At 46.5% G+C, this 26573-nt stretch overlaps 2 protein-coding genes and 1 pseudogene across 5 annotated transcripts in view; 2 read left to right on the plus strand and 1 right to left on the minus strand.

Moving 5' to 3' along the window:
- SART3 (spliceosome associated factor 3, U4/U6 recycling protein) overlaps positions 1 to 11781 on the minus strand; it is a 37690-nt gene extending 25909 nt beyond the window's left edge. For both annotated transcript variants that reach the window (XM_025986656.2, XM_025986655.2), the window contains exons 1-2: positions 10590 to 11781; positions 1727 to 1853 (exon numbers count right to left, since the gene is read on the minus strand). In XM_025986656.2, coding sequence (XP_025842441.2) covers positions 1727 to 1853; positions 10590 to 10904 — 442 coding nt within the window. In that variant the 5' untranslated portion in view covers positions 10905 to 11781. The remainder of the gene's footprint in view (positions 1 to 1726; positions 1854 to 10589) is intronic.
- A 585-nt stretch (positions 11782 to 12366) lies between these two features.
- On the plus strand, positions 12367 to 19522 carry ISCU (iron-sulfur cluster assembly enzyme). Of its 3 annotated transcripts, none has more exons than XM_025986659.2 (5): positions 12367 to 12499; positions 14153 to 14266; positions 15162 to 15272; positions 17415 to 17493; positions 19000 to 19522. In XM_025986659.2, the coding sequence occupies exons 1-5, from the start codon at positions 12386 to 12388 to the stop codon at positions 19080 to 19082; spliced, it is 501 nt and encodes a 166-aa protein (XP_025842444.1). In that variant the 5' UTR covers positions 12367 to 12385; the 3' UTR covers positions 19083 to 19522. The 3 variants fall into 3 exon arrangements, with proteins under 3 accessions (XP_025842444.1, XP_072579114.1, XP_025842442.2); XM_072723013.1 differs by lacking the exon at positions 12367 to 12499 and adding an exon at positions 12514 to 12964; XM_025986657.2 differs by lacking the exon at positions 12367 to 12499 and adding an exon at positions 12514 to 12877.
- A 427-nt stretch (positions 19523 to 19949) lies between these two features.
- On the plus strand, positions 19950 to 20421 carry LOC112910512 (mitochondrial import inner membrane translocase subunit TIM14 pseudogene; annotated as a pseudogene).
- The last annotated feature ends 6152 nt before the right edge of the window (positions 20422 to 26573 follow it).

The raw sequence follows: 26573 nt of genomic DNA on the forward strand, positions 1-26573 counted from the left end.
CTCAGCAGTTATACTTTTGGGCAGAGAGAGTGGGACAGAGGTGGATCTGGGACCAGCATTCTCCAAAGCCTCCCCTAAAAGATCAATTATAATAAACATTCCTGAACACCGATCTACAAGATGCATGGTGTAATTATGTTTCAAATAAGCAATTAACAAGGCAGGAAACAACAAATGTTGGAGAGGATGCGGAGAAAAGGGAACCCTCTTACACTGTTGGTGGGAATGTGAACTGGTGCAGCCACTCTGGAAAACTGTGTGGAGGTTCCTCAAAGAGTTAAAAATAGACCTGCCCTACGACCCAGCAATTGCACTGTTGGGGATTTACCCCAAAGATTCAGATGCAACGAAACGTCGGGACACCTGCACCCCGATGTTTCTATCAGCAATGGCCACAATAGCCAAACTGTGGAAGGAGCCTCGGTGTCCATCGAAAGATGAATGGATAAAGATGTGGTTTATGTATACAATGGAATGTTACTCAGCCATTAGAAACGACAAATACCCACCATTTGCTTCAACGTGGATGGAACTGGAGGGTATTATGCTGAGTGAAATAAGTCAATCGGAGAAGGACAAGCAGTGTATGTTCTCATTCATTTGGGGAATATAAATAATAGTGAAAGGGAATATAAAGGAAGGGAGAAGAAATGTTGGGAAATATCAGGAAGGGAGACAGAACATAAAGACTCCTAACTCGGGGAAACGAACTAGGGGTGGTGGAAGGGGGGAGGAGGGCGGGTGTTGGAGGGGAATGGGTGACGGGCACTGAGGTGGACACTTGACGGGATGAGCACTGGGTGTTTTTCTGTATGTTGGTAAATTGAACACCAATAAAAATTAATGTTTCAAATAAGCAAGTATAAATAACCTAAATGCCCAAATACTGTGTAACAAACAAGGTATAAAACATTTGCATTAAAAATTGTTTATAAAACCTTAACTAGGGGTGCCTGTGTGACTTAGCTAACCATCTGCTTTCATCTTTGGTCATGATCCCAGGGTCCTGGGATCGAGCCCCATGTCAGGCTCCCTGCTCAGTGGGCAGCCTGCCTCTCCTTCTCCCTCTGCCTGCTGCTCCCCCTGCTTGTTCTCTCTCTCTCTCTCTCTCTCTGAAGATCTTAAAAAAAAAAAGGAAAACAACAGTTTAATTATAATACAATTATGTGGTGCTGAGAGAATGGATTAAATACATAAACACTGGAATGGAAAATAGACACGGGAAAAGTTTAATCACATAAAAAGTTTTCATCATGACATAGGATTAAAAAACAACAACAACAACAACAACAGAATCCAAAATATGAATCAAGATTATATGATCGGGGAATCCCTGGGTGGCGCAGCGGTTTGGCGCCTGCCTTTGGCCCAGGGCGCGATCCTGGAGACCTGGGATCGAATCCCACGTCGGGCTCCCGGTGCATGGAGCCTGCTTCTCCCTCTGCCTATGTCTCTGCCTCTCTCTCTCTCTCTCTCTGTGTGACTGTCATAAATAAATAAAAATTAAAAAAAAAAATTATATGATCACAACTAAGTTTTGCAAAAAAAAAAACTAGAGGATGAAAAACTAGAAATCATGGACACTGGATGATGGGTTTTCTTCTTTGCACTCTATTTATATGTTCCAGATTTCTGTAAGTAACACGTCCCAGTTTCAGCTCTGAAAACAGAATGTATACTCTTCAGTTCTCTGTTTATTAAAGCAGCCTTGCTGCTGATATGTTACCTTCAGTCAAAGGAAAGATCTCACTCATCTTCTGGCGAGCCATCCTCACTTTGGTAAGCTCCCCTTCCAGGCGGAGCAGCCGGATCAAATCCACATGGCAGTTGTAGTCGTAGACGTTAATAGATAGCTAAAAAGAAAAGAACACCAGGTGAAATTTAAAATGCCACCATCAAAATAACCTAGCACTTTTAACCACTGATAACAATGCACATGTCTGCAACAAACAAAATAAATGTGCTATCTGGGAGAGCCACTGAGACAGTGATACAACATTTACCCCCAGGAAGAGAAAGAAAATCTCTTTTTCTCTAATAAATGCATATCTCTTCCAATCTGTTCTAGCTGGAGGAGAACGTAGTTGGGTTTCTCTGAAATACAGGAAACATCCCGATGAAACAAACACACACACAGTGTGACCTTAGGCAGGTTATTAACTTTGCCAAGCCTCTATTTCCTCATCTGTAAAATGGGAATACCACTAGGGTCTAGTCCATAAGGTTCTTGTGAGGGTTTTAAAAGGTGATTAATAACATGCTTTAGCACCTGCCAGCTCTATAAGAGCTTTCGTCTTTTACTAAACAAACACACACAAAAGTGAAAATCCCTACTGGGAGAAACAAGAATGGCAGTACCTGTTGAAGCTGAGTGATAGGTATACAGATTTATAGATTTGAAACTTTTCAAACTAAAAGTTAAAATAACTGCTTAAAAAGCTATCAGGCGTCTGAAACAATAGAAAACAAAGAATCTGTCACTAGCAGACTTTCTCTTAAAGACAGAGAAAGGAAAAAAAAAGAATGATAAAAGACATCATGTAGCATCAGGAAGGAAGAACTGAAAGAGCACCAAATACAGACAAGTATCCTGGAATGGTCCTTCTCATGAGTTTTCTAAGTTTTATGTGGTAACTGACACAAAAGTTTTAAGACCATCTGATACTCAAAACAATAATATTTACAAGCGGGGATGGTAAAGGGACTTAAATGGAACTAAGTTTCCACACTTCACTCAGTGGTAGAACACAGATACCATGTAAGTCAAATACACTATTAATACCCAAGGCAACCACTAAGAAACTATACAAAGCACTACACCAAAACTCATTATAAATAAATCAAGATGAAATCCTAAAAAATGTTCAAGTAACTGGTAGGAAGGCAAAGAAAGAGAAACAGAACATTTAGAAACAGAGGAAATAGAAAATAATAAAATGTTAGGCTTTAGACCTAACATAGAAGGATTTATCTTAAATGTTTCTGCTCTCAATAAACTAAGAGGGCACCTGGGTAGCTCAATGAGTTAAGCATCCAACTCTTGATTTCGTCTCAGGTCAAGATCTCAGGGTCAGGCCCCACATGGGGTTCTGTGCTTACCAGGTAGTCTGCTTCTCTCATTCTCCCTCTCCCTCTGCCTCTCCCCCTTGCACGTGCGCATTTTCTAAAATAAATAAATCTATACTAACTAAAAGACAGAGAACGACAGAGTGGATAAAAACCATATGCTGGTTGCAAGAAACTCACTTCAAATTCAAGGAAACAGGCAAGATTAAAAAAAAAAAAAGGGTATACTATGTAAACATTAGTCCAAAAAAAAAAAAAAAAAGCCAAAGTGACTATATTAATATCACATAAAGCAGACTTTGGAGAGAATAAAATTACCAAGGATAAAAAGAGACATTACAAAATGATGGAAGAACCAAACCACCAGGAAGACAAAGCAATTCTAAACATGTATGCAACAAACAATAGACCCTCAAAATAGATTAAGCAAGACTGTTCAACCTAAAAGAAGAGACACATCCACGCTTATGATGGGGACTTCAACATCCTCCACTTCAGCAACTAAAAGAACTACTAAATGGATAATAACAGCAAGGATACATTATCAATCAACAGGATCTAATTCACATATAAAGAACACTCCATCCAACAGTAACAGAACACACCTTTTTTTTTTCCTCAGGGGCCCATGGAAGATTTACTGAGACCAAATTATGGGCCCTAAGACCAATCTCGACACATTTTTTAAAAGTGAAATCATAGAGTATGTTTTCTGATCACAACAGAATTAAATTAGAAATCAGTTAACGGTAGGGAAATCTTTAAACATTAGGAAATTAAGTGACGCACTTCTAAATAATCCACGAGTCAAAGAGAAAGTCTCGAGGAAAACTTAAAAATCTGCAGAACTGAATGAAAATGAAAATACAGCAAGTCAAAATAAGGATATAATTAACGCAGTATGGAGAGGAAAACTTACAGAACGAAAAAATTCAATGTATAAAAAGAATCATACAGCATGAGTAAGTGGAATTTGTTTCAGGTATATAAGGCTCATTCAGAGTGCAGTCTGAAAATCAACCACTGTAACCCACTAGATCAACAACCTAAACCAAAACTCATGGTATCAACTGATACAGAAAATGCATTTGACAAAATCCAACAACCGTTCGTGATAAAAACTCTAGACCAGTTGAGACCTTATTAAAGTCTAATTTTGCTCTATAAAAGACTCTAGTAAGAGGATGCAAAGACAAGCTAAGGACTTAAAAATATATATATATATATATATATATATATATATATATATATATATATATATATAATGTACAAAGCCACATATTCAGCAAAGGACTGAATTTAAAAGATACAACTCCAAACTCAACAATAAAAAAAAGTCTACTTAGAAAAATGGGTAGGGCAGCCCTGGTGACGCAGAGGTTTAGTGCTGCCTGCAGCCCAGGATGTGATCCTGGAGACTTGGGATCGAGTCCCACATCAGGCTCCCTGCATGGAGCCTGCTTCTCCCTCTACCTGTGTCTCTGCCTCTCTCTCTCGCTCTCTCATGAATAAATAAATATAATCTTTAAAAAAAAAAAAAAGAAAGAAAGAAAAATGGTTTAGTAAAAGACATGAACCAACAAGTATATGCAAAGAGGACATGGCAAATAAATACACATAATCATAATCAACATCATTAGCTATCAGGGAAATGCAAATTAAAGCCATAATGAGGGATCCCTGGGTGGCGCAGCGGTTTGGCGCCTGCCTTTGGCCCAGGGCGCGATCCTGGAGACCCGGGATCGAATCCCACGTCGGGCTCCCGGTGCATGGAGCCTGCTTCTCCCTCTGCCTGTGTCTCTGCCTCTATCTCTCTGTGACTATCATAAATAAATAAAAATTAAAAAAAAAAAAAGCCATAATGAGCAGGGTGCCTGGGTAGCTCAGTTGGTTAAGCATTTGCCTTCGGCTCAGGTCATGATCCCGAGGTTCTAGGATGGAGTCCCACACAGGGCTCCCTGTTCAGCAAGGAAACTGCTTCTCCCTCTCCCTCTGCCTGCTGCTCCCCTGCTTTTGTGAGCAAGTGCCCACTCTCCGTCTCAAATAAATAAATAAATAAAATATTTAAAACACACACACAATTAGATATTACACACCTAACAGAATGACTAAAATAAAAAATAGTGACAACATCACACTGGAGAAGATGCAGGAAAAAAACCTATAAAAAAAACCAACTAGCTCACTCACACATTGCTGATGGGGAAGTAAAATGTGTATGGCAGCTCCAGAAAACAGTTGGGCCGTTTCTTATAAAATTCAATGCACAATTACCACATCACCCAGCAAGTGCACCCTTGGGTCCTTTTCCAGAGAAATAAAACCTATTGTTTTAGGTTCACACAAAACCTATATGTGAATATTCATAACAGCTTTATTCCTAGTAGCCAAAACTAGAAACAACCCAGATGTCCTTCAGCAGTGAATCATTAAAGTAACCATGGGACACCCACACTGTGGAACACTACTCAGCCAGAAAGAAGAAATGAACAATATACACCCAACTCAGATGAGTCTTAAGGGAATTTTGCTGAATTGGAGAAGCTAATCCAAAAGATTATACACTACATGACTTCATTTATAGAATATCCTTGAAATGACAAAATTATAGAAATGGAGAACAAGTTAGTGGTTGCCAAAGGTCAGGAACTGTAGCTATAAAAAGACAATAGGAAGGACCCTTGTGATGACAAACTGATCTGTGTATTGACTGTACCAATGTCAACAGCTGGGTTGTCGTATTATACTGTAGTTTTACAAAAGGTTATCATTGGGAGAAACTAGCAAAGGGTACACAGGCTCTCTGTAGTATTTCTTACAATTGCAGGGAAATCTACAACTATCTCAAAATGAAAAGTCTAATTTTTTCAAAAAACTTCCATGTGAGTTGGGGTATGAGGTTACTTGAAGTCTGTACACAAACACTAGCCTCTACTCTTCCAACATCTGCCACAACATTTCAGCAGTATCTCCCTCTCCTTCATTCAACTGACACTCTGACAAGGTACTTAATAATCTAGACACTAGCTATTGCAATAAAATACACAGAGGATTTGTTTCACCAGGTAGCAAGCCTTAGTAAGAATGAGTTAGATCTTGGAACTGACACAGGATTGACAAACTGAACAAAAGAGAACTCCCAGAAACAGACCCACACAGACAAAAAACACATGACAGAGCGGCACTGGTTGCGTCTATTAAAATGAATTCACAACCCATGACCATGACCCCCATTTGAACACTGATTCAAAAACACTGACTGGAGAAATTCTTATACATGTTCTATTATTGAACATTTCAACAGTAACAACATTCCTTGTAGCTTGTTGGTAATGAGACCAAAAAACCAAACAAACAACAAAAACGGAGCAATGTCAGAAGAACTAATAAACTGTGGGACACCCACCCAATGGTGTACTAAATGTAAGTCGTCAAAATGAACAAACTGCAGCTACAAGCAACATGGATAAATCCTAGGAACACACTGTTGAGTGGAAAGTAGTCCCAAAAGATTACACATACAGCATGATACACTTTTCAAAAGCTCAAAAGTGAACAAAAGTGGGCAGTGTATTACTTAGGGACAACACACATAGGTGATAAAACTATCCATGTTTTAAAGAAGGAAGCACACCAGATTCAAGAAAATAGTTACCTAGGTAACACACATAGGTGATAAAACTATCCATGTTTTAAAGAAGGAAGCACACCAGATTCAAGAAAATAGTTACCTAGGTTTTAGGAGGGGAGGAAGGGCCATAGAGTAGGGATAAAGCCCGTAGTACGTGCAACAGCACTGATGAAGTTCTAACTCTTAGACCAAGCGGTGGGGTAAGCAGTGTTCGTTTGATTGTCACATTTCACAATTTACAGACGTGAACTGCTTTGTATGCAAATTACATGCAAAAAAGACAATACTCAATAACAGAGAAGAGTCTGACCTATATATATTTTTTTTAAATCTTAAGACTTTTAGCAATGTTCTCCTGCTCATGACATATAAAATAAGCTGAGCCCATCCCAAGATTACATGATGGGTTGAAGAAGGACTGGACTAGGGCAGGCAGCAGCAGTGTAATCTCCCCGAGTTCTCAGTTTCTGTATTTGTACCAGGAAGGAGCCGGAATAAACCCCCACTTCTCAAGTGGGCTGCCATGACACACGTTTCAAAACCAACTGCCAAGTGTGCACTCAAGTAACATAAAGAAGTGAAGTTTGCCCAAAATGTACTTTCCTTGTTAAAGAAGAGGCAAAGGCTCTCCCTGTCACCCACTGCTCTCAACTTACTTGGATCTGAATGGGTTTTGGAGCATGAAGCAGGGTGAACAGTCCTTGCTAGTTAGCGGGATTAATGTCTACACAAGTGCCCCTTACATGAATACCACACATAGGTCAGGAAAAAAGGTATAAAAGTCAATGAAGTAGAGAAACTGCCACCAGGATGGCTTTTGGTCTAAGTTTCTGACTTTTAGGCCCAAATAATAAAGACACTATATACGAAGAGATGTTCTGAAAGTATCTTATTAAATGCATACGAAGATGCATTTAAAAGACATTTCCACAGAGTTCGCTTAGCACCAACAAATAAGCACACATACTATTCTGGTCCCAGAACATCATTAAAAAAGGATTATTGAAAGAAGGAGGGGTACCTGGGTGGCTCAGTGGTTGAGCATCTGCCTTTGGCTCAAGCCTTGATCCCAGGGTCCTGGGATTGCTTCCCGCATCAGGCTCCCTGCGGGGAGACTGCTTCTTCCTCTGCCTATGTCTCTCCCTCTCTGTGTCTCTCATGAATGAATAAGTAAAATTTTAAAGAAAGAATGGCTTGGCCAATGCATAAAATGATGTGTTGATTTCCTGACCCCCTCACAGCACAACCTGGGCCTGGAATATTGGTAGAGAAATAACCAAAGGCCTGGTCCAAAAGATACAACAACCACTGCCATCATGGGAAGGGCAGGGAAAGAACAGAGCAGGTCTTGGCACAGCACCTACTATGTCAAATTTGCCAGGAGCTTCCTAAGTGGCGGTTCCCTGAAGCTCCCCAACAGTCCAGTGAGGGAGGCACTGTTCCAACCCTTGTCTTAACCATCTAGGACATCACAGACTCAGAGAGCTGGAATAAGGGACCATGGGGCGCCATTTTTAGTTTCAGGACACAAATACAGCTAACAGGAAACCTTCGCTTTTGTTACATGGACAGATACCACAACTAACTTCGAGCTTTCACAAAATACATTCAGGATGAGGACTGGAATTCACAAAATATGACAAGGTTGAGTTTTTCGCAGGCCTGTCTAGAAGTTCTTCATCATTACGCTTCCCCATAAGAGCCGTTACAGCAGGAACTATAGGCTCTGGGATCAGGATGAGGTGTGAGGGAGGTTTGGAAAAACTGGAAAAATCAATCTCTAGACCCCATCATGACAGAGCTTGACAGAGCCAGAAGCTCTTCAATTCACATCACTTGGCAGATCTCATCCTGTGTGGTCTCCGTCTGGGCTCCATTCCACGTTCTGTGGCCTGAGATAGGGCAGGTGACTGCAGGACACCAGGAGCCCTCTGCTTTGACTCATCCTCCTTTCTCGCTAGCTGGTTATCCTCATCAAGGACTTAATCTTTCTGCTTCCAAGCCTCCGCTTCCGCTCAAACAGCTAATCCTATTTCCCCTGCCTCACAGAAGAGTGAGCTAATGGCTTGTGGAAAAGCCCAAGGCTAGAAGTCAGAGACACAAATTTCCATCAGGACAGGGACATAGCCTGGCACCCTATATTACTGCATTTTCTGAATGAATAAAAGACTGAACAAACACGGGTGTACTTATTAAAAAGTAGAAAAGGTAACCACTTGCCTACCCCAACTGGGTTCCTTTGACATTCGAATATAATGACAAATGAAACAAGTGCTGCCAATAGATATCATCATCAGGGACACCTGCGCCTGCCTTTGGCTCAGGGTGTGATCCTGCTGCGCCGACCCTAGATAGAGTCCTGCATTGGGCTCCTGGTGGGGAAGCCTGCTTCTCCCTCTGCCTATGTCTCTGCCTCTCTGTGTGTCTCTCATGAATAAATAAAATCTTTAAAAAGAAAACATATCATTACTATTTCACACCAAAAGTATCACTGCCAAAAAGGACATTATATGGAATCTCATACCCAGCAAGGTTAAATGAGCAACATAGGTTAACAACTTCACATCACTAAGTGATTTCACATCAGTGTGGCTTTTGGTCCACAGAAAACCCCGACCAATTCAATTCAATTTCATCATCCATTCCGAGCCTGTTTCCTCATTGCTGAGACGAGAATGTGCTTGATTTGTTTGCCCTTCCGATTCTACTCCCCACCCTCTTCCCTGTCCTGTGCCCTCCTGTGTGAACCACATCCGTGGCGCCTCGGCTCTCTTGCCTCCAGCAGGGTTTGCCCAGCAAAAGGCACCAACAGATGTTTGGAGAGGAAGAGAGGTCACGGCATTCCTTTCCCCAACCCCAAACCCTGATGGGAAGCTGGGGCTTCCCTGACTAAAGGTCTCACCTGCTCTCAGGTGCCCTCTCCATACAACTCATTCGGAAAACTGGTCAGTTTTCTCCCTTAAACTCTTCAGGTCGAAAGGTGGACACAAAGCCCTGCTGTCACTAGCCCTGAGGTACTGCACCTCCACTCCTGATTTGTCTGCCCACACTCTAATAAACACAACATTCCCTATGTTAACCTTCTCTCAAATTACCCTAATCTTAATGTATCGCCTATTTCCTGCTGGGACCTTGGATTAGACAGGAGTTACAGATCAGACACCATGTCACCAAGGTGCCAGGCACTGGGCTATTCATTACTGTTAGGACAACCACATGATGGAAAAATGCTCCCCATTGACGGGGGGAGCGGGCATGCCCAGGGCCGGCAGACCCAGGTTTGAGGCCCGCCCGGTTCTGCCCTCCCTTACTGGGGTCTCCAGGCAGGGCTTCCCTCCTCTCCGGGCCTTGATTTCCCCAAGGAGACCATGGGGGAAAGCGGAGGCTCAGAGAACTTAGGAAATGTGCCTACACTCACACGAGCACAGAAGAGCTGGGACCTTAGCCCCCAGAAGCTGAAATCCCTGCCGTCCCATTTCCATTATCGTGGTCATCACCGTGGGCACTGCTACTGAAAAGAAACGAAACAAGCCACGCTCTCACGAATACAATTTTACTGCTACTGCTGACCACAGCTCGACAGCGCGGTGACGAGCGGCAGCTCTGGAGTCGCTTCAAAGTTCAAGGCCCGGCTCGCCTCCTCGGCCAGAGAACTCGCTCCACGGCGAGCCTCAACTTCCTCCCGCGGAAAGGGGCATACTCTACTTCCTCCCCCGGGCCCAACGAGACAACGCTTGCAGAGCACGCGGCAAGCATTAAGGGCTCCAACGACGGGAGCCGCGGTGATTAATAGCGGCTTTATTCCCGCCGGGGACCGACCGAGGGGTAGGGCGGGGGCCTGGGAACCGGAGGGAAGGAGCCGGCCGCCGCCCGGCCCCGGCCCCGGACGCACCTGCTCCTCCAGCCGCTCGATCTCCAGCTGGTTCTTCTCCTCCTCCTCGTCGTACTCCCATTCGTACTCCCCGGGGGAGCTCTCCGCCGAGGAAGCCATGGCGTACTCCTCGTCCCCATCGCTCTCACTCACGCCCTCCTCCTGCTGGTCCCACCCCGGCCCCACGGCCTTGTATGCCGCAGCGGCCACGGCCCGCGACAAAACCTTCCTCCTCGTCCTAGCCGTCTTAACGTCGTCCTCCTCGCCCTCCGCCGTGGGCCCGGCCTTCGGCTCAGGCTCCGCTTCGGAAGCCGAAGCTGCGGCCGCCGTCGCCATCTTGCGCTTCCAGGGACTCCCGGGTCTTCTCGCGGCCGCCGAAGACCCGCCGAAGTAGAAGCTGCCCGTGGCGGGCGCCTGACCAAAATTCCGCTCTCCCGGCCACCGAAAGGGAAACCGTGAACCTCGAGTGACGGGAAAACCTCAGAGTGCATGGAATTTCGTGTTGCTTTGACACAGGTGTAAAAGTGCTCGCAGAGAAAAAGCTCCCCAACACGGCATGTGTTCCGTTGCAACCTCGGGCAGAAGTTGGGTCTTTGCACCGGAAGTGGGGGCCGTAGAGGAAGTCACGGGGCGATGATTGAAGTCAACGATTTGGCGCCATCTTGAGAAGGTCAAAAGGAATCTCGGAATAAACGCCGGTCTTCCCGCCTAACCCGACCTGGAGCTTGGTTCAGCGTCCCCAGCATCTGAGCCTCAAACGAGGGAAAAAAAACCTCCAAGTCTTCAGGGAAGGATCGATCACACCACTCACGAGAAAACCCGTTTCCCAAAGAGATTCCTCCCCTTTATGTAATACCTGGTGCCTAAGTAAGCATTAAATACACGTGTGAGGTTTCTGGTTTTATAGGATCCTATTCTGCAAACCGGTATTAATAAATTTCACGACTAAGCGTTTCTTTGGAAACCCTTCATTTCCAGGCATTGTCACACGAGTAGGTCAGTTTGCTGCCTTATGAGAAGAGAAATAGATGCAGGCATATACATATATACTTTTTTAAAAAATCAGGGTATGGCGTGTTCGTTTCCTCAGTTAAGCTCCATTTTTGAGGTAGGAAAATACTGTTTACTTGTTGCATTTCTCCCTCGTTAGTAAGGTTCATTATGTCGGGAACTCATGTGTTTTTCTTTTTCTTGCATCCCCGAAGCCTAGTACAGCGCCTGGACACACGGCAGGTAGGTACTCAAGTCGTACTTGCTCAATGCATGAATTGTCCTTGAATTAGTACAAAAGCGGGGATCTAAGCTTAAAGAGATGATGTCATAAGCCTAGGGCCACGCAGTGGAGAAGGTGCAGAATCAGGATTTTTTAACCCAGGACTGCCCTTCTTTGAATCCCAACGGAGTCTGTCTGGGCAACCTTGGACAAGGTACTAAACCGGTCTGACCCTCAACTTCCCAAGCTGCACGTGAGGTCAAGAAAAGTAGACTGGTTGATCCACCGCGCCGGATTCTGGCGATTGGGCTCCGTGAACACAAACCTGGGCCCCCACGGCCGCCGGAGGACGCCGCCACCCCACCCCGGCCGACAACGCTGCACTCACAAGCCCTCCAACTTCAGGCTTTCAGTTCGGCGTCCCGCCCACCCCGGGGGGGCGTGGTCCAGACGCGGCCAGAGGCGGACACGTGCACCGAGCGCGAGGACGCAGGCGCGAAGTCGCGGTGACGTAAAAGGGTGCGCGCTCCCAGCCGGAGCCGACTCGCGGGCGCGCTCCTCCCCTCCGTCTCGCACTCGGCCTGCGCAGGCGCAAGCCCGGAAGATGGCGGCGGCTGGAGCTGGCCGTCTGAGGCGGGCGGCGTCGGCCTTGCTGCTCCGGAGCCCGCGCCTGCCTGCCCGGGAACTGTCGGCTCCGGCCCGGCTCTATCACAAGAAGGTAGGGGCGGCTGAGGGGATGCGCGAGGCCCGCGATGGCAGTGGGGCGGGAGGGCGAGGACCGCCGAGGGCACCCGGGTACGCCGGCGCTCCGCGGAGGCCCGGCCCGAGGAGGCGCGGCCGCGGGAGCCTCCTACTGCGGCCGGGGTGCGGGCCTCCCTCTCGCGAGACTCGGACCGGACGAGGTTTCCCTCGCTGCGCCGCGACTGCCCGCGCCGCGGCCGGTGGGCGGCGCCCCCGGAAGGACGACCCCCTGGGACCCGCCGGCGACGCGCACCGGCGCGGGCTTCGGCTTCGGCTTCGGCTTCAGCGGGGATCGCTGCCACCCGGATGGCCTCGGGCAAGCCCGTGCCCTGCGTCGGACCTGTTTTCCCCGTTGGTAAAATGGGGACTCAGGGCGCATTCCCCTCAACGGGATAGTCGTTCGGTCCTCGGCAGGGTGCCCAGCACGTGGGAGTCATTTATGGTGCGGCTACTGTCGTAGGAGGCGTCGGCTCCCAGGGGAGTAAGATGCGTAACCAGCAGGCGTAATTGGGGGGGGGGGTGGCGTCGGGGAGTAGAGGCAGGTGCGTGGCTCGCAGCCCTTTTGCCTTCCGAGGGCGTCGAGTCCCCTAGACCCGAAACGTTCCCCCTCGGGAAACGACTAAGGAACGCGGTGGACCAGCGTGAGGCCGAGTCCGGACGAGGCCCTATCTTACAGGTCCTTGCGTTGGAGTCGAAATCCGTGGTCAGGTGGGAAGAGACACGGGCAGATCGGGACTCTTAGGGCCAACTAGGAGACAAGCCCCGAGGTTCCCCCAACGCCTCTCGCGTGCCGCGCCTGTCCGCGGGCCTTCGCCCCTCCCCTACCGAGGGGTGTGTTTTGTTGACAAGACGCGCGCCCCACGCACGTGCGCCAGGAGCCTCGCAGCCAGCAGGGCGCGCTGCTCCACCCTCCGCAGGGAGGGCCCGGCCCTGAAGCGCCGCGGGAGGACCGGTCTCGTTTTAGCATAACAGACACCTTCCATAGCACTGTTCCTCGGGTAACATTCTCCTTGAGGCTTCTGGGAAGCCCTTTGATTGCTGGACCGTACTTATTTTTTAAAAATTACGATGGCTATCCTTTGAGCATGGATTTATTTCGAAATACCAGACATGCTGTTGGATCCCAAATCTGGTGACTTAGGCGGTAAAGATCAGGTAATTATTTGTGACTAAAAACCCTGTGGAGTTAAGGCATGATTTTTGCCGATTTTTTTCTCCAGGAACTCCTATCTCTGAAGGTAGTTGGGAGAAGAGGTACGAAAAAGATAAAGTCTCATTGACAGGAGCGTAAGCCTTCCTCCCCAGGTGACATTTGCTATTTAGGGACTGCCTGACAGGTTCAGCTTGCTGACTTCAAGGAGCTTACCATCAAGTTGGGGAGACCAGTAAAAAAAGGATGGGGGGATCCCTGGGTGGCGCAGCGGTTTGGCGCCTGCCTTTGGCCCAGGGTGCAATCCTGGAGACCCGGGATCGAATCCTACGTCGGGCTCCCGGTGCATGGAGCCTGCTTCTCCATCTGCCTATGTCTCTGCCTCTCTCTCTGTGACTGTCATAAATAAATAAAAATTTTAAAAATATATTAAAAAAAAAAAAGAGGGATGGGACATTTCTCTTAACCTTCTCATTGCAGGTTGTTGATCATTATGAAAATCCTAGAAATGTGGGGTCCCTTGACAAGACATCAAAAAATGTTGGAACTGGATTGGTGGGGGCTCCAGCATGTGGTGACGTAATGAAATTGCAGGTACCACTGGTTTTCATCTTTAGTGGTAATGACAGCAATCCCTTTGCTCACACAGTGCTTCGTTGTTTACAAAGCATTTGCAAGCACAGCTTTCCATTTGGTCTCTGTCTGGATTCCTGTGAGATGGTGGGATGGATCAATGTTATTGATTATTAGGGTAGGGACTAAATCTTAGTTCTCCTTTCCTGCACACTGTGCTGACCCTTTAGGTGTCACTTTTCTACTCTATCAGCTTAAATTCCAACTCCAGCTAAGAAGAAAGTTTTGTGAATTTTACTGGTGAAAGGAAAACCACAACCATTCAGTTAGCAGTCCCCAGTGACACAGGAAATACCACATATCAAGCTTCCCCCCCCCCCCCCAAAGTGGAAACAACACAAAGATAGTAACTGGCACTTTGAGTAAACCTGTACCTTTGTCCACATCTTCATCATGGTGAGGGGACAGCTTGCTGGAGGTCTTCATGCCTGCCTTGGAAAACAGAAGGCAGGAGGGAACCACTAGATGTCATTTCATGCCAAACTAAAAAGCACTCACCAGAGACGGTTATTGCAGACTCCCCCCAGTGTGTAAAGATGCAGATTGAATGAGTAGCCAGGAGCAGAACTTCATAGCCAAAAAGCAGACTAGGGTTGCAAAACAAAAAAGTGGGTAGGGGCATATTTTTTATCTTATCTTTACCAGATTAGGCCTGTATCATTTTGCTGATCGTTCCTACATTTGATTCTTCATCACTGAGCCCTTTTGACGAAGCAAATTCAGTAATTAATGTCAAAACTTAAGGTGTGGAAAGCAAGATCAAAGCCCTTGAGGAGAGCCCCCAGTGAACCCCCGTAAATGCAGGATCTATGAGGCGGCATCAGGAACCACTGCTTAACACCTGTCTTTTTTCTAGATTCAAGTGGATGAAAAGGGGAAGATTGTGGATGCCAGGTTTAAAACATTTGGCTGTGGGTCTGCAATTGCCTCCAGCTCTTTAGCCACTGAATGGGTAAAAGGCAAGACGGTAAGGTTGCTTGTAGATGGACAGAATTAAATCATATTCTCAACAAACCTGCCTCTGAGTTAAGGGAGGGTCTAGTTATGGGGGGGCGGGAGGGCAGCAGGTTTTTGTTTTTGTTTATAAAATATTCTAAGGTTTTTTTTTTGTTTGTTTGTTTTTAATTTCTCCTACTTGAGCTTTGATTAAATTCTCCACTTTGGGGATTATGGATAATTTTGTTAAGTGTTTTTTGTTTTGAGGGGGTTTTTGTTGATCATTTGTTTGGGGGTTTTGGTGGTATTTTGTTTACTTCTGAGAGGGGCAGAGGAAGAGAGAGGGTATTAAGCAGGCTCCACACCCAGCACAGAGACTGAGGCAGGCCTCAGTCTCATAACCCTTAGATCGTGACTTGAGCCAAAATCAAGGGTCAGACATTTAACTGACTAAACCACCCAGGCACACCTGTTTTGTTTTGTTTTTAGTTAAATAGAAAAAAATCTTCACTTCTACCTCTAACAACAACAACAACAACAAAAACTATAAAGAAATCTGTGGCTTTCTCCGAGGTTGTTGATTATTATTTCTTAGGAGTCTAAAGGTGAGAGAGGTTGTATTGTCGTTGGTATTCTTATTTATTACCTTCTATCATGTTTCAGGAAGGATTGCAGGTGGCTTATAATGATTCATGAAATAATGGACAAGCCTGTGCTAAAAGAGAGATTAAAGAATTAAAAACAGCAAAGATTAGGGGCAAAGTGATCAAATCAGGTGTTTGGTCAGCAGGCCCTCTGACGGAAATGAGAGAGGCTGGAATGCCTTTTTTGTTTTCTCTGCCAAAGCCTCTTTCCCAGCAGCTGCAGAGGTAGAAGGTCCCAAATCCACTGAAGAGCTAGAGCTTCTAAAATCCAGTCATTAAAACCTCTCAGAAAAGCCAAACTATGGGGCTGCTTATCTTTGCAGCCCCGAGGGACAAGTTCAGGGAGCTGAGTCATGGAGGTGTGTGCTTGGGGAGCTGGGCAGCTCTACTGCAATGCAGTATGCCAGGTCATGTGCTGCCTGCTTCCTGTGGCTCAGGGCCTTCTGGCTGGCAAGCTCCTTTGGCAAGCATAGACCTGACCTGTTCTGGAGGAGGTGGCTTTGAAGTAATTTGTTAAGAACTGTCCTCGGAAAGGGGAAGTGAGACAAGGTACCTTTGCTCCCAGGATCTGGCCTTTGAGTTGTAATCAGAAAGTGAAGGAAGAGAGCCTTTCTTTGACCTTGAGGTCCTCCTATCTGAGTTACCCAGAACAGAACGTAAAGCAGAATTATCCTTGAAGTCAGCAGAACTGAGAAACTGGGGAGCAGGTGGGCAAATCTGGCTTTCCTTAAGGCAGCAGGGCTCCATTCCCCATGGGCCTGCCTCATGCCCTTGGGCACTCAAGCAAACCCAAGCATCCTTTTCAGTCTGTTTTGAAGGCATAGATTGTCTTAGATAGAAGATGATCACAAGACTGGTCTGTGCCACTGCCAAGTGCTGGAGTGCCACTGGCCTATTTGCCATCTCTCTGAGCCCCCTAACACCATTCAAACTTCTAGTTGAAGGGATTTATTTTAAACATTTGGTATAAGACATCAGTGAAGCTGATATTCACAAAACCAGAATAGGAAATCACTGCGCTAAAACAAAAAGACTCCTATCACTGGCCTCAAGCAGACTTCTAAGAGATGTCTCACTGGCTGGCTTGTAGAAAAGGGTCTTTGCCGGCCCTGCTTACCCCAGTCAAGCAGTAGGGTGTGTATATTCCATACTGGAGAGTCCTGGCTGTAGCTAGCCTTGATACACAGTGAATATCCTTTGGGGTTGGTAAATGGAAATCATCCCCCACCACCCTGTCCTGATGGCCTCTTTGGCCTTCCTTTTTTTTTTTTTTTTTTTTTTTTTTTTTAATTTATGATAGTCACACGGGGTGGGGGGGAGGGCAGAGACATAGGCAGAGGGAGAAGCAGGCTCCATGCACTGGGAGCCCGACATGGGATTCAATCCCGGGTCTCCAGGATCGTGCCCTGGGCCAAAGGCAGGCGCTAAACCACTGCGCCACCCAGGGATCCCCTGGTCTTCCATTTTTATTGCTTGTTCCTCAAGCTAGAGCATTGCTAAAACTGTTAACTCTCACATACGCCTCTCAGGTGGAGGAAGCCTTGACCATCAAGAACACAGACATCGCCAAGGAGCTCTGCCTTCCCCCCGTGAAACTGCACTGCTCCAGTAAGTCTCTGCTCCAAAATGCCGACAAGCTTGCACAGTTGGGAGTAATTTTGTCATGGCATCAGCTGGCATTTGTGACAAAGTAATGGCGAGCCCGTTTTGGTTGTGGAGTTCATAACCTTTGGAATGGTTTAAGTCCCCAGGTCTCACAGCCATCTCAAGAGAGTCTTACAGGAAGGAGTGTGTACTGGGCATCATGCCATGCTTATGGCATCACTTCTAAGACTCAGAAACGTTCTCTAGTCCACAGATAGTGTCATTACCTTTCCTTCTTACAGACAGGGAAGCAGGGCTCAGCTTAAAGTGCCTCAGTTACATGGCTTTTAAGTGGGAAAGCGAGGCCCTAAGCCCCAGTCTTTGATTCCAGAATCTGTGCTATTCCCACTCCATTGGAATCAAGTTAGAACCAATGAAGGAGAAAATTCAGCTTCTGCCATAATCCTGTCTGGTGCATGTAACATGTAACATGTTACTGTGTCCGGTCTGCATCTGTGTGTACGGGATGACTAAGCCCAGTTGTGCAACAGCCCCCTGTACACTGTTGTGAGAGAAAGCCCAGATGCCTAAAGACTTACACTTGGCTTTGCAGTTCAGTCTCTGTCTTAAATCTAAAGCTTTCTCATCTTCTTTCAACCTTCTAGGGGAAGGAGGGAATGAGAAACAGTAGCCTTACTTACTCATGGAGGTTTACTGACCAAATTAGTCAAAAACCAGCATTGAGCCAGGCCTCTTGCCAGCATAAGACTCATAGGGGAACTGAGTGCTGGGGCAGGGACATGCTAAAACAGTCATCAGGAAGTCTGCTGAGACTCGAGTTCTTTCCACCTGAACTGGAATTTGAAGCACCCAGGAGCCAAGGCATAGCTTGTAAACATTTTCAGAAAACCCCCAGCCATTTCATTTGGCCTTCTTGGGTACTGCAACCGTCAGCTACTGCTCTCTGCCACTTGCTTGCTCTCTCTTGTCATTCCAACATTCTTAATTTCTGACACCCCCCCCCCCAAAGCCTCATTTTTAATATTGACTCCAAAGCCAAAGTTTTCAAACTTGGGATCGCTAGAGAGTTATATGGCAGATCCTCCTATCAACAGTGGGGCATGGCCTAAGTTACACCAGCTCACTCACCAGCATCCACTACACTTAGTCCTGACTTCATGTGAGCAGATGAGAACTAACATCTCTGGTGGCCCTCCGATACGTCAGAAGCTTTATTAAGTCCTCACACTATCCCAGCAAGGAAAGAACGCCCCAGTGTGATAGGACAGAGGGGGATTCCAGGAGACCAAGGGACCAGTCTTGAATCCCAGGTATTTTAAACACCAGCCTTTCTCCGAAGCCACCAGGCAAGAGTAATCAGGCTTAGGAAACAGATGGCTGGCTCTCCTGGCTTGCCCCTGGCCTCCAGCCCTGCCCAGCACCGCTGCCCTCCGGCTTTTAAAGATGCGATCCCAGACCTTCTGTGTACAGTCTACACACTTAGGCTGTCTTTCCTTGTGTTCCTTCCAGTGCTGGCCGAAGATGCAATCAAGGCTGCCCTGGCTGATTACAAACTGAAACAAGAACCTAAGAAAGAAGAAGCAGAGAAATGAGCGCTCAATGAAGTGTCCAGCAGTGTCTGACACCCGCCACGCGATCACTGTAGGCGTTCAGAAGCCCCTCACACTACAGTAAAACAGCTCTGAGACGCACAAAGCATTTGCTGGTCACGTGGTGGCTCCAATGCAAGCAAAATACAGTTTATTCGTTCCAAGTCCTGTGCTTTCTTTCAGCCCACTTTATCGCCTTAATCCAGTTTGTGTATATTTTGAATTGTGTGCATGGCCTCAAAACTGAAATCAATCACGAAGTCTCAAGTGTGGTTAATCCACAAAGTGCGCAAATACCTAATCTCACCTGAATCTATCTTGAGGAAGATTACCAGTAGAAGGCCTTGGTATGATTATTTGATAGAACCAATTATTGTACATAAAACATTTACATATATAATATATATAATAAAGGAACGTAAGATCATGTTTTTCTCTGATAAGCCTTGTCTCTTGGATCCCTCGCTCAACCTAGGGTCCTGCTCAGGGCCCCTTGGGGCTCCCAGGTACTAACCCGTGATGACCTCTGCACCTTTCTGAGCAAACTGGACAGGAAAGACCATGGACAGATGGCTAGATGGGTGTCACATTTTATGAAACGGCAAAGGTGAAAGAAAAGAGCCATTTCTTTTCATTATGCTTTGCGGTTTGTAAATTGACAAATCAACATGAGTCCAGGAGATTCTTTTTATAATTTCACTGGCTTGTGAAATGCCGAAAGCTGAGAAAAACTGGCTTTGACAATCCCCTAAAGCTACAGACCAAATACAGAGCAACTGGAGGGTGGGGTGAGGAAGGAGAACCTATGTCTGGGCGGCACCTGTCTGCCAGGTGGTGGCCTTGTCACTTTGCCTTAGAGGTGTGGAGCTGGTGGCTGCAGCCTCCAGGCTGGGATGCCAAGCCAGAGCCATGGCCAGTACCGTGGTAGTGGTTGGACTGCCCTCTGGTGCTGTAGGATTTGCAGGTCCTTACATCTTCTACAAGCCATGAAGCATGTGGAGCCTCAGACAAAACAAGCTTTTCAAAGTCTACCAAAATCTGCCTTCAATGGTGGCTACTGCAGAGGTGACTTAGAACCCAAAATGACTAAACGGGAAGAAGCATTAACACAGGCATAAGCCCCTAAAGGTGAAAGAAGAGCTGCCCATCTATGCATGACGCTTTTAAAATCACCCAGATGGGAGGATCTCTGTAGATAGCAGCCAGAATGAATGAAGCTGAAGATTTTCTAAAAGGTGAAACAAAAGAAACGAATATATGGTGAATTTTAAGTTCTTAGGAGTATATGTAAAGAGGCACCAACTTTTTATAATAAAATGCCTCAGTAGGGGGAGAGAGAGAAAGCAGGAGCAGGGGTGGGAGGAAAGAAGCAGACTGCTGAGCAGGGAGCCCGATGTGGGGCTTGATCCAGGATGCCAAGATCACCCGAGCTGTAGGCAGACACTCAGACTGAGCTACCCAGACGCCCCTCAGCTACAAATTTTAAAAATGATTTAGCACAAGCTACATCAAAAACTTGAGTATGTTTCTTTGTATCTGAGGATTTTAAGTCAGATTAAAGAATATTTGGAGGCTAATAATTGTGGATACAATTTGAATAGAAACGTATATTATTTCACAAACTGAGTAAAGTGAACATGCCCATCTGTTCTCAAGGGGCCCCCAATCTAGTGGGAGAGTGACAAACGTAATTAAAATCTAATGTGATTAATACTATGATGGAATTAGCACAGGTCCTTGTTCTCTCATCGGGAGAAAAAGCTGTCCATGTTTCCGAGAACTGACCCAGCAGCTTGGAACCTTGAATTTAAAAGTGAATTTAGCCACAACTTTGACCCAAGGTGTGTGTATGTGTATATATATATATATGCACATACATACACCTAGATCAACTTCTTAGGTTATATGTATCACTGACGGAATTCAGATTTCATACATTAAAGGCTGTAAGAGTATGATTTTAAAAACAACACCTGGGGAATGAATTGAAAATGGAGATTTCTAGACCCAATGTTTGGCTTTAGGTTCCTGCCTGTGACTTTTTTTTTTTTTTTTATGATAGAGAGAGAGGGGCAGAGACATAGGCAGAGGGAGAAGCAGGCTCCATGCACCGGGAGCCCGACGTGGGATTCGATCCCGGGTCTCCAGGATCGCGCCCTGGGCCAAAGGTAGGCGCCAAACCGCTGCGCCACCCAGGGATCCCCTACCTGTGGCTTCTGATGGCCTCCAACATGGTTCTGGGTGGTGGAGGAGCCAGGTCACAGGGAAGACACTGCTTTTGTCCATTCTCTGTCCTGCTGCACGCAGGTGTGATAGTCAAGTAGTTCATTGAGAACTGTCGCATGTACAGCGACCTGAGGCTTAAAAAAATCTCCATCCCTGGCCCCAGCATGAATAACATCCTGCCTGCCATCCCTTCCGACCCTCTTCTGCACCCACCCCTAAGGTTGTGTCTTTCATTCCGAGGTACCCACAGTCCTGCATCAGCCAAAATCCCACTAAAGGAGGCCCAATTTTCTAGCAAAAACATGATCTTAAAGTACCAGCTAACCAGGGCATCTGGGTGGCTCAGGTCATGATCCCAGGGTCCTGAGATTGAGTCCCACTTTGGGCTCCCTGCAGGGAGCCTGTTTCTTCCTCTGCCTATGTCTTATGAATAAATAAAATCTTTTATAAATAAAGTACCAGCTAACCATCTCAAATTTTCAACTCTTCAAAAGTAGAATAGTAGTTTTTTCCAATGGTGGTTTTTTCGTTCAGGCATGGGCTAGCTATCTCTTCTCTTTTGTTTAAAAACAGAAAAGAAGAAAAAAAAAAAAAAAAAAGAAGACCTCTGAGTCCTGAAGAAGGGCACAGAACTTCAAAGGCCATTCCCTCCACAGCCTGTGGAGAGGGCCACAGAGCAAGGCCTTTATGAGAATCTCAAATTAGGGCCGCCGGGAGGAGCCATGTCAAATTGTCCTGTGTGGTGCATTCTACTATTTAATTCACAATCCCTCTAGGCTAAGCTGGTCTTGTTCCCTTCTTCATTATATGTGGCAACACTGCAATTCCCCACCGCTTTTCTTTGTAATTTAAAAAATGAGACCTTTCTGTCCCAGTTTGCATCCTCTGAGAGTTGAACCAGAATTCTACACATCACAGGCCGCGCACAAACAACTCGGGCAATGTTACCAGAACAGCCCAAACCTCAAAATATGTGGTTGTGCAGCTCAAAGAAATGAATTTTTTTGGACTTATAGTCAAGACCGCCTCCCCCCTTTGCCCAGACAAATCTAGTTTTCACCACACGAGGGCATCGCGTACTCCTCAATGAGCCTAAAGCTAGGTCTGAGCATCCCTGAGTAAAACTTCCCCTCCCCCAGGGAGATGGGGACACAGAAGTTACCAGAGTGTATCTGGCATCCATGCCCTATACCAAATGGATAATCTGTTCCTTCTCATTGACAACCCTCTAAGGGGCACATTATTTAAACGGACTCAAGCCAAAGCCCATGCTTCTCCTTCCTGGCTTCGTTCTCACAGGACACACCAAGGTTCTGACTGACCGCGCATCAGAGGCTCCCCAGGGCCTTCAGCCCTCACACAAAGAAGATAAACCAACACAGGATAGGCCCCAATCCGTTTATCTGGCCACCTCGCCACCAAGTACTATGGCCCTTAGCTAGCTGTGCGTCAGAGTCATCTGGGAACCCGGTTTAACCCCAATGCCCCCATTAAATCTAACGTCCTGGAGGTGGAGTGTGGACGCTGGTATGCTTTTAAGGCTCCTCAGGAGTTTCCAGTGTATACTCTGCAAATCAATTTGCTACAGTTATTTCAGTGGATGCTCACAGTCCTGTGAGGAGGTGTCACTCCCCATCTCCAAAAGACCTCCTGAGTCCCTTCCACTCTGCCCCTCAGTGCCTGCCTCCATCTAGAACTTCATTGCCTCTCCTGGCCTCTCCACTGGTCTCCCTGCCTCCAGCCTCACTGCTGGGATTGACTTTGCACATGACTGCCAGGGGGTCTTCCTAAATCAAAGTGACCCTGTCCATGGCTCCCTGGTGCACTTTACACAAATTCAAGACTTCCTACCACATTGATGGATTTGCTACAGGATGCCGAATCTTACCATTAGGCCTTTCTCTTGCTGTTTCTTCTGCCAGGAATGCCCTTGCCAGACGTCTTCTCTTAACCTCCGTTCAGCCTGGGAGCTTCATCTCCGGCATTACCTCCTCTGAGAAGCCTTCCAGGTTGTCCCAGGCTGAGCTAGGTGCCATTCTCTGTTCCCACAATCCCCTATACTTCTTAATCACATGTGCCAGGGACAGCATTGTAATTTACTGTTCTCTTGTCTTTCCATATCATGATACAGACACTGAGTCTTTTTTTTTTCAATTTTAAATAGGTAGCATGCCTCAAGAAAAAAATTCAAACAGCCTGAAGCGAAAGAGTGCTACATAAATTTCCTTGCCATCCCTAATCTTTCAGCCTCCTTCCCCAGAGGCAATCTCTGATACTCGTTTCTTAGATGTCCTTCCAGAAATTCTCTCCGCAAATCAAAGTATACATGTGTTTAAATAGACTGTCCTCATTTCTTTTTTTACACAGGTGGTAACATGCTATACATATTTCCGCCATGTTTATTTTCCTCTTGACCATATTTCTGAAGACCGTTCCCTATCTGTTCCTATAGACTTGCCACATTCTAAACAGCTGCACAGCATTCCATGTATGAAGGTCCATAGTTTGGTTTTCTGTTGATGATTGTGTAGATTATTTTCATAGCAATGTCCCAATTAGGGGACCCAGCATCTGGTACAGTTCTTAATCTACTAGGGGACTCCCTGAATGCTAATTGAGTGGATGCATGCATGCATGCATGCATGGATGGATGGATGGATGGATTGGTGGGTGGGTGGGTCGATAGGTGAATGGATGGATGGATTCATGGGTAAGTAGATGGATGGGTGGGTTAGTGGATGAATAGGTCAATGGATGCGTGGATGGATAGAAGAATGTGTGAGTGGTTGGGTGAGTGGATGGATGGATGAATGGATAGATACGGTAGGGATCTATCAATGGATAGATGGGTAGGTGGATTAATGGGTAAATGGATACATAGATGGACAGTGGTGGATGGATGGATGGATGGATGGATGGATGGATGGATGGATGAAGAAACAGGATCAGAATGGTTAAATGACTTGCCCCAGATGACACAGCTAGGAAGCAGTAGGTAAGCACTCCAATAATGTCCCCTATCCCCCTCTCACTCCTTTCAAAGCACCACACCACAGCAATGACCATGTCTCTAATTTAACCTTTTCTAGATGTTATTCTTGGATTTGGGCCACTTGGGACCACATCAGAATGCACAGTTTTAGAACCTCACATTAAGCATGTCTTGTCAAAACTTGCTGTCTCTATCTTGGAGTCTTCTTTAAAAGCCAAGCAAATGAGAGGCGCCTCTTGATAACTGAGGCTCCTTCAACTTGAGGCAGGAGTGCAGACTCTGTGTCTATCCTCATGGCAGGAAAGAATACTTCTAGGTCCCACTGAGTGTTGGTAGAGTGAGGAAGACCCTACAGGCAAGCTCCAACCCCAAGCAGGAGATAGATGTGGAGTGCATTCCTCATCCATGGCTCTTTCTGGCCTATCTCCCTGCTTTCTCCCCGCTCCAAGGTGACATCAGCCAACCCTCAAAAAGCCACCTCCCCAGAGAATGTGGTCCCCACACAGGGAGGCAGCAGCAGGGCAAAGTTGAGTGAGCTGGGAATGCTGGAATCAGACAGGGTGGGTTCAAATGCCGGCTGTCCGTGCATGACCCTGAACAAGAGACTCCAAACATCCCAAGCCTCGGCTTACTCATTTGCAAAATGGGAATGATAATCATACCTGCCCAGTCAGACTGACAGGACCATTAAATGGGACAATGCAGTAAAGTGCATGATACATAGAGCTCATCATTGTCACGGCGTCTGTTAGGATCACACACAATAGTTCAGCCCTGACTACATACCAGGCACAGTTGCCTGGTGTTGTTACAGAGGAGCTCACTGACTCCCCGCAGGAAGCCTAACATGCTATTATTATCCCATTTTATAGATGAGGAAACTAAAAGGTAAAGTGGCATGTCCAAGATCACACAGCTAGAAAGTAACAGGCGAGATTGGAGCCCACGGCTGTCTGAGCCAGAGTCCCGGCACTCTGCTTGCTACTACTCGACTCCATTCTCTCTACTGCCCTGATTACTATCAGCATTGGTATTATCATGGCTATTATGGATAGTAATAACTGTTGTTACTCTTACTCCTACTGTTTGCTGCTACTACTACTGTTACTCTTTTTAAAATACTAGAACCTCAAGACTTCCAACCTATGGTATCTTTGCCATGAGACTGGCCCTCACAGTAAGGCCTAGTCTGCAGAGCCCTAGTCTGGCTGCCCCAGCGCAGGACACACACAGATGTGACTTCTGTCACACACGGCTTGTTGGGCAAGCTCCTTTCACAGTGCTTGGCCAACCACAGGCATGGCTCTCCCCCAGATCCAGCCTCAGATACCACCACTACCCTCCCCGCCCAGCTATCTTTGGAAAGCTCTAGGTCCTGCCCTCACCTCAGAGAAGCCCAGGTCCCAGAATAACTCCAAAAGGCCCCTACAGTGAGGACAACTATTACTGCCCTAGAGCTGCTGGTGCCAAAGAAGTTCCAGGGGCCTCCCATCCTGCCCCTGGTACCTCAAGCCAGTGGGTCACAGGAAGCCCCAATGGGGACACTGGGCTAGACCCCCCCCCTCTGCCCAAATGCCTCCCCACCATATGTAGCCCTATGTCACTGGCCCCTTTGAATATGACCACAGGGCCTTAGGGAGCAACCCTGGATGCGGACCTGGGAGCTTGGGTTCTGATCCCAGCTCTGCCATGATCTCTGCATGTGACCTTAAGTGGGTACTGAACCTTTCTGAGCCTTGATTTCCCTTTCTGAAAAATCAGCAGAAAACCAGCTCCTAAGTCATAGGATTGTTGTGAGGATTGAATGAATTATGACATGTCAAGTGAAACACTGAACCAGGCATGTAGTAAGAGCTCAATAAATGTTAACTGTCATCACCCTTACCATCACCCTGCCCACCATCAGCAGCAGCACCACCATCATCCTCTTTACCATCACCACCATGCCCATCATCATCACCATGATCCCCATGATCATTACCACCATCATTGTCACCCCCATCATCACCCCATAATCACCATTACCACCCTCCCTATCATCATCCTTACCATCACCACCACCACCATCAGCAGTATCACTCCCATCATCATCATCACCATCATCATCATCATTAATACCATCACCACCATAAGCAGCACCATCACCAAATTCAGCAGCAGCAATAGCACTGTCACCATCATGGTCATCACCATCATCACTGTCCCCATTATCACTGCTATTAACTAAATAGTGTTCCCCCCAAATCCATACAGTGAAACCCTAACCTACAACATGA

This window comes from Vulpes vulpes, chromosome 10, assembly GCF_048418805.1.
Source record: "Vulpes vulpes isolate BD-2025 chromosome 10, VulVul3, whole genome shotgun sequence".
In the NCBI taxonomy this organism is placed as follows: Eukaryota; Metazoa; Chordata; class Mammalia; order Carnivora; family Canidae; genus Vulpes; species Vulpes vulpes.

Bases quoted from the DNA above. Each gene is read 5' to 3' on its own strand.
- ISCU (XM_072723013.1), top strand. From the start codon at position 12,518: ATGCGCGAGGCCCGCGATGGCAGTGGGGCGGGAGGGCGAGGACCGCCG. The intron at 15,273-17,414 runs GTAAGGTTGCTT...TACGCCTCTCAG, and splicing joins AATGGGTAAAAGGCAAGACG to GTGGAGGAAGCCTTGACCAT. The intron at 17,494-18,999 runs GTAAGTCTCTGC...TGTTCCTTCCAG, and splicing joins CGTGAAACTGCACTGCTCCA to TGCTGGCCGAAGATGCAATC.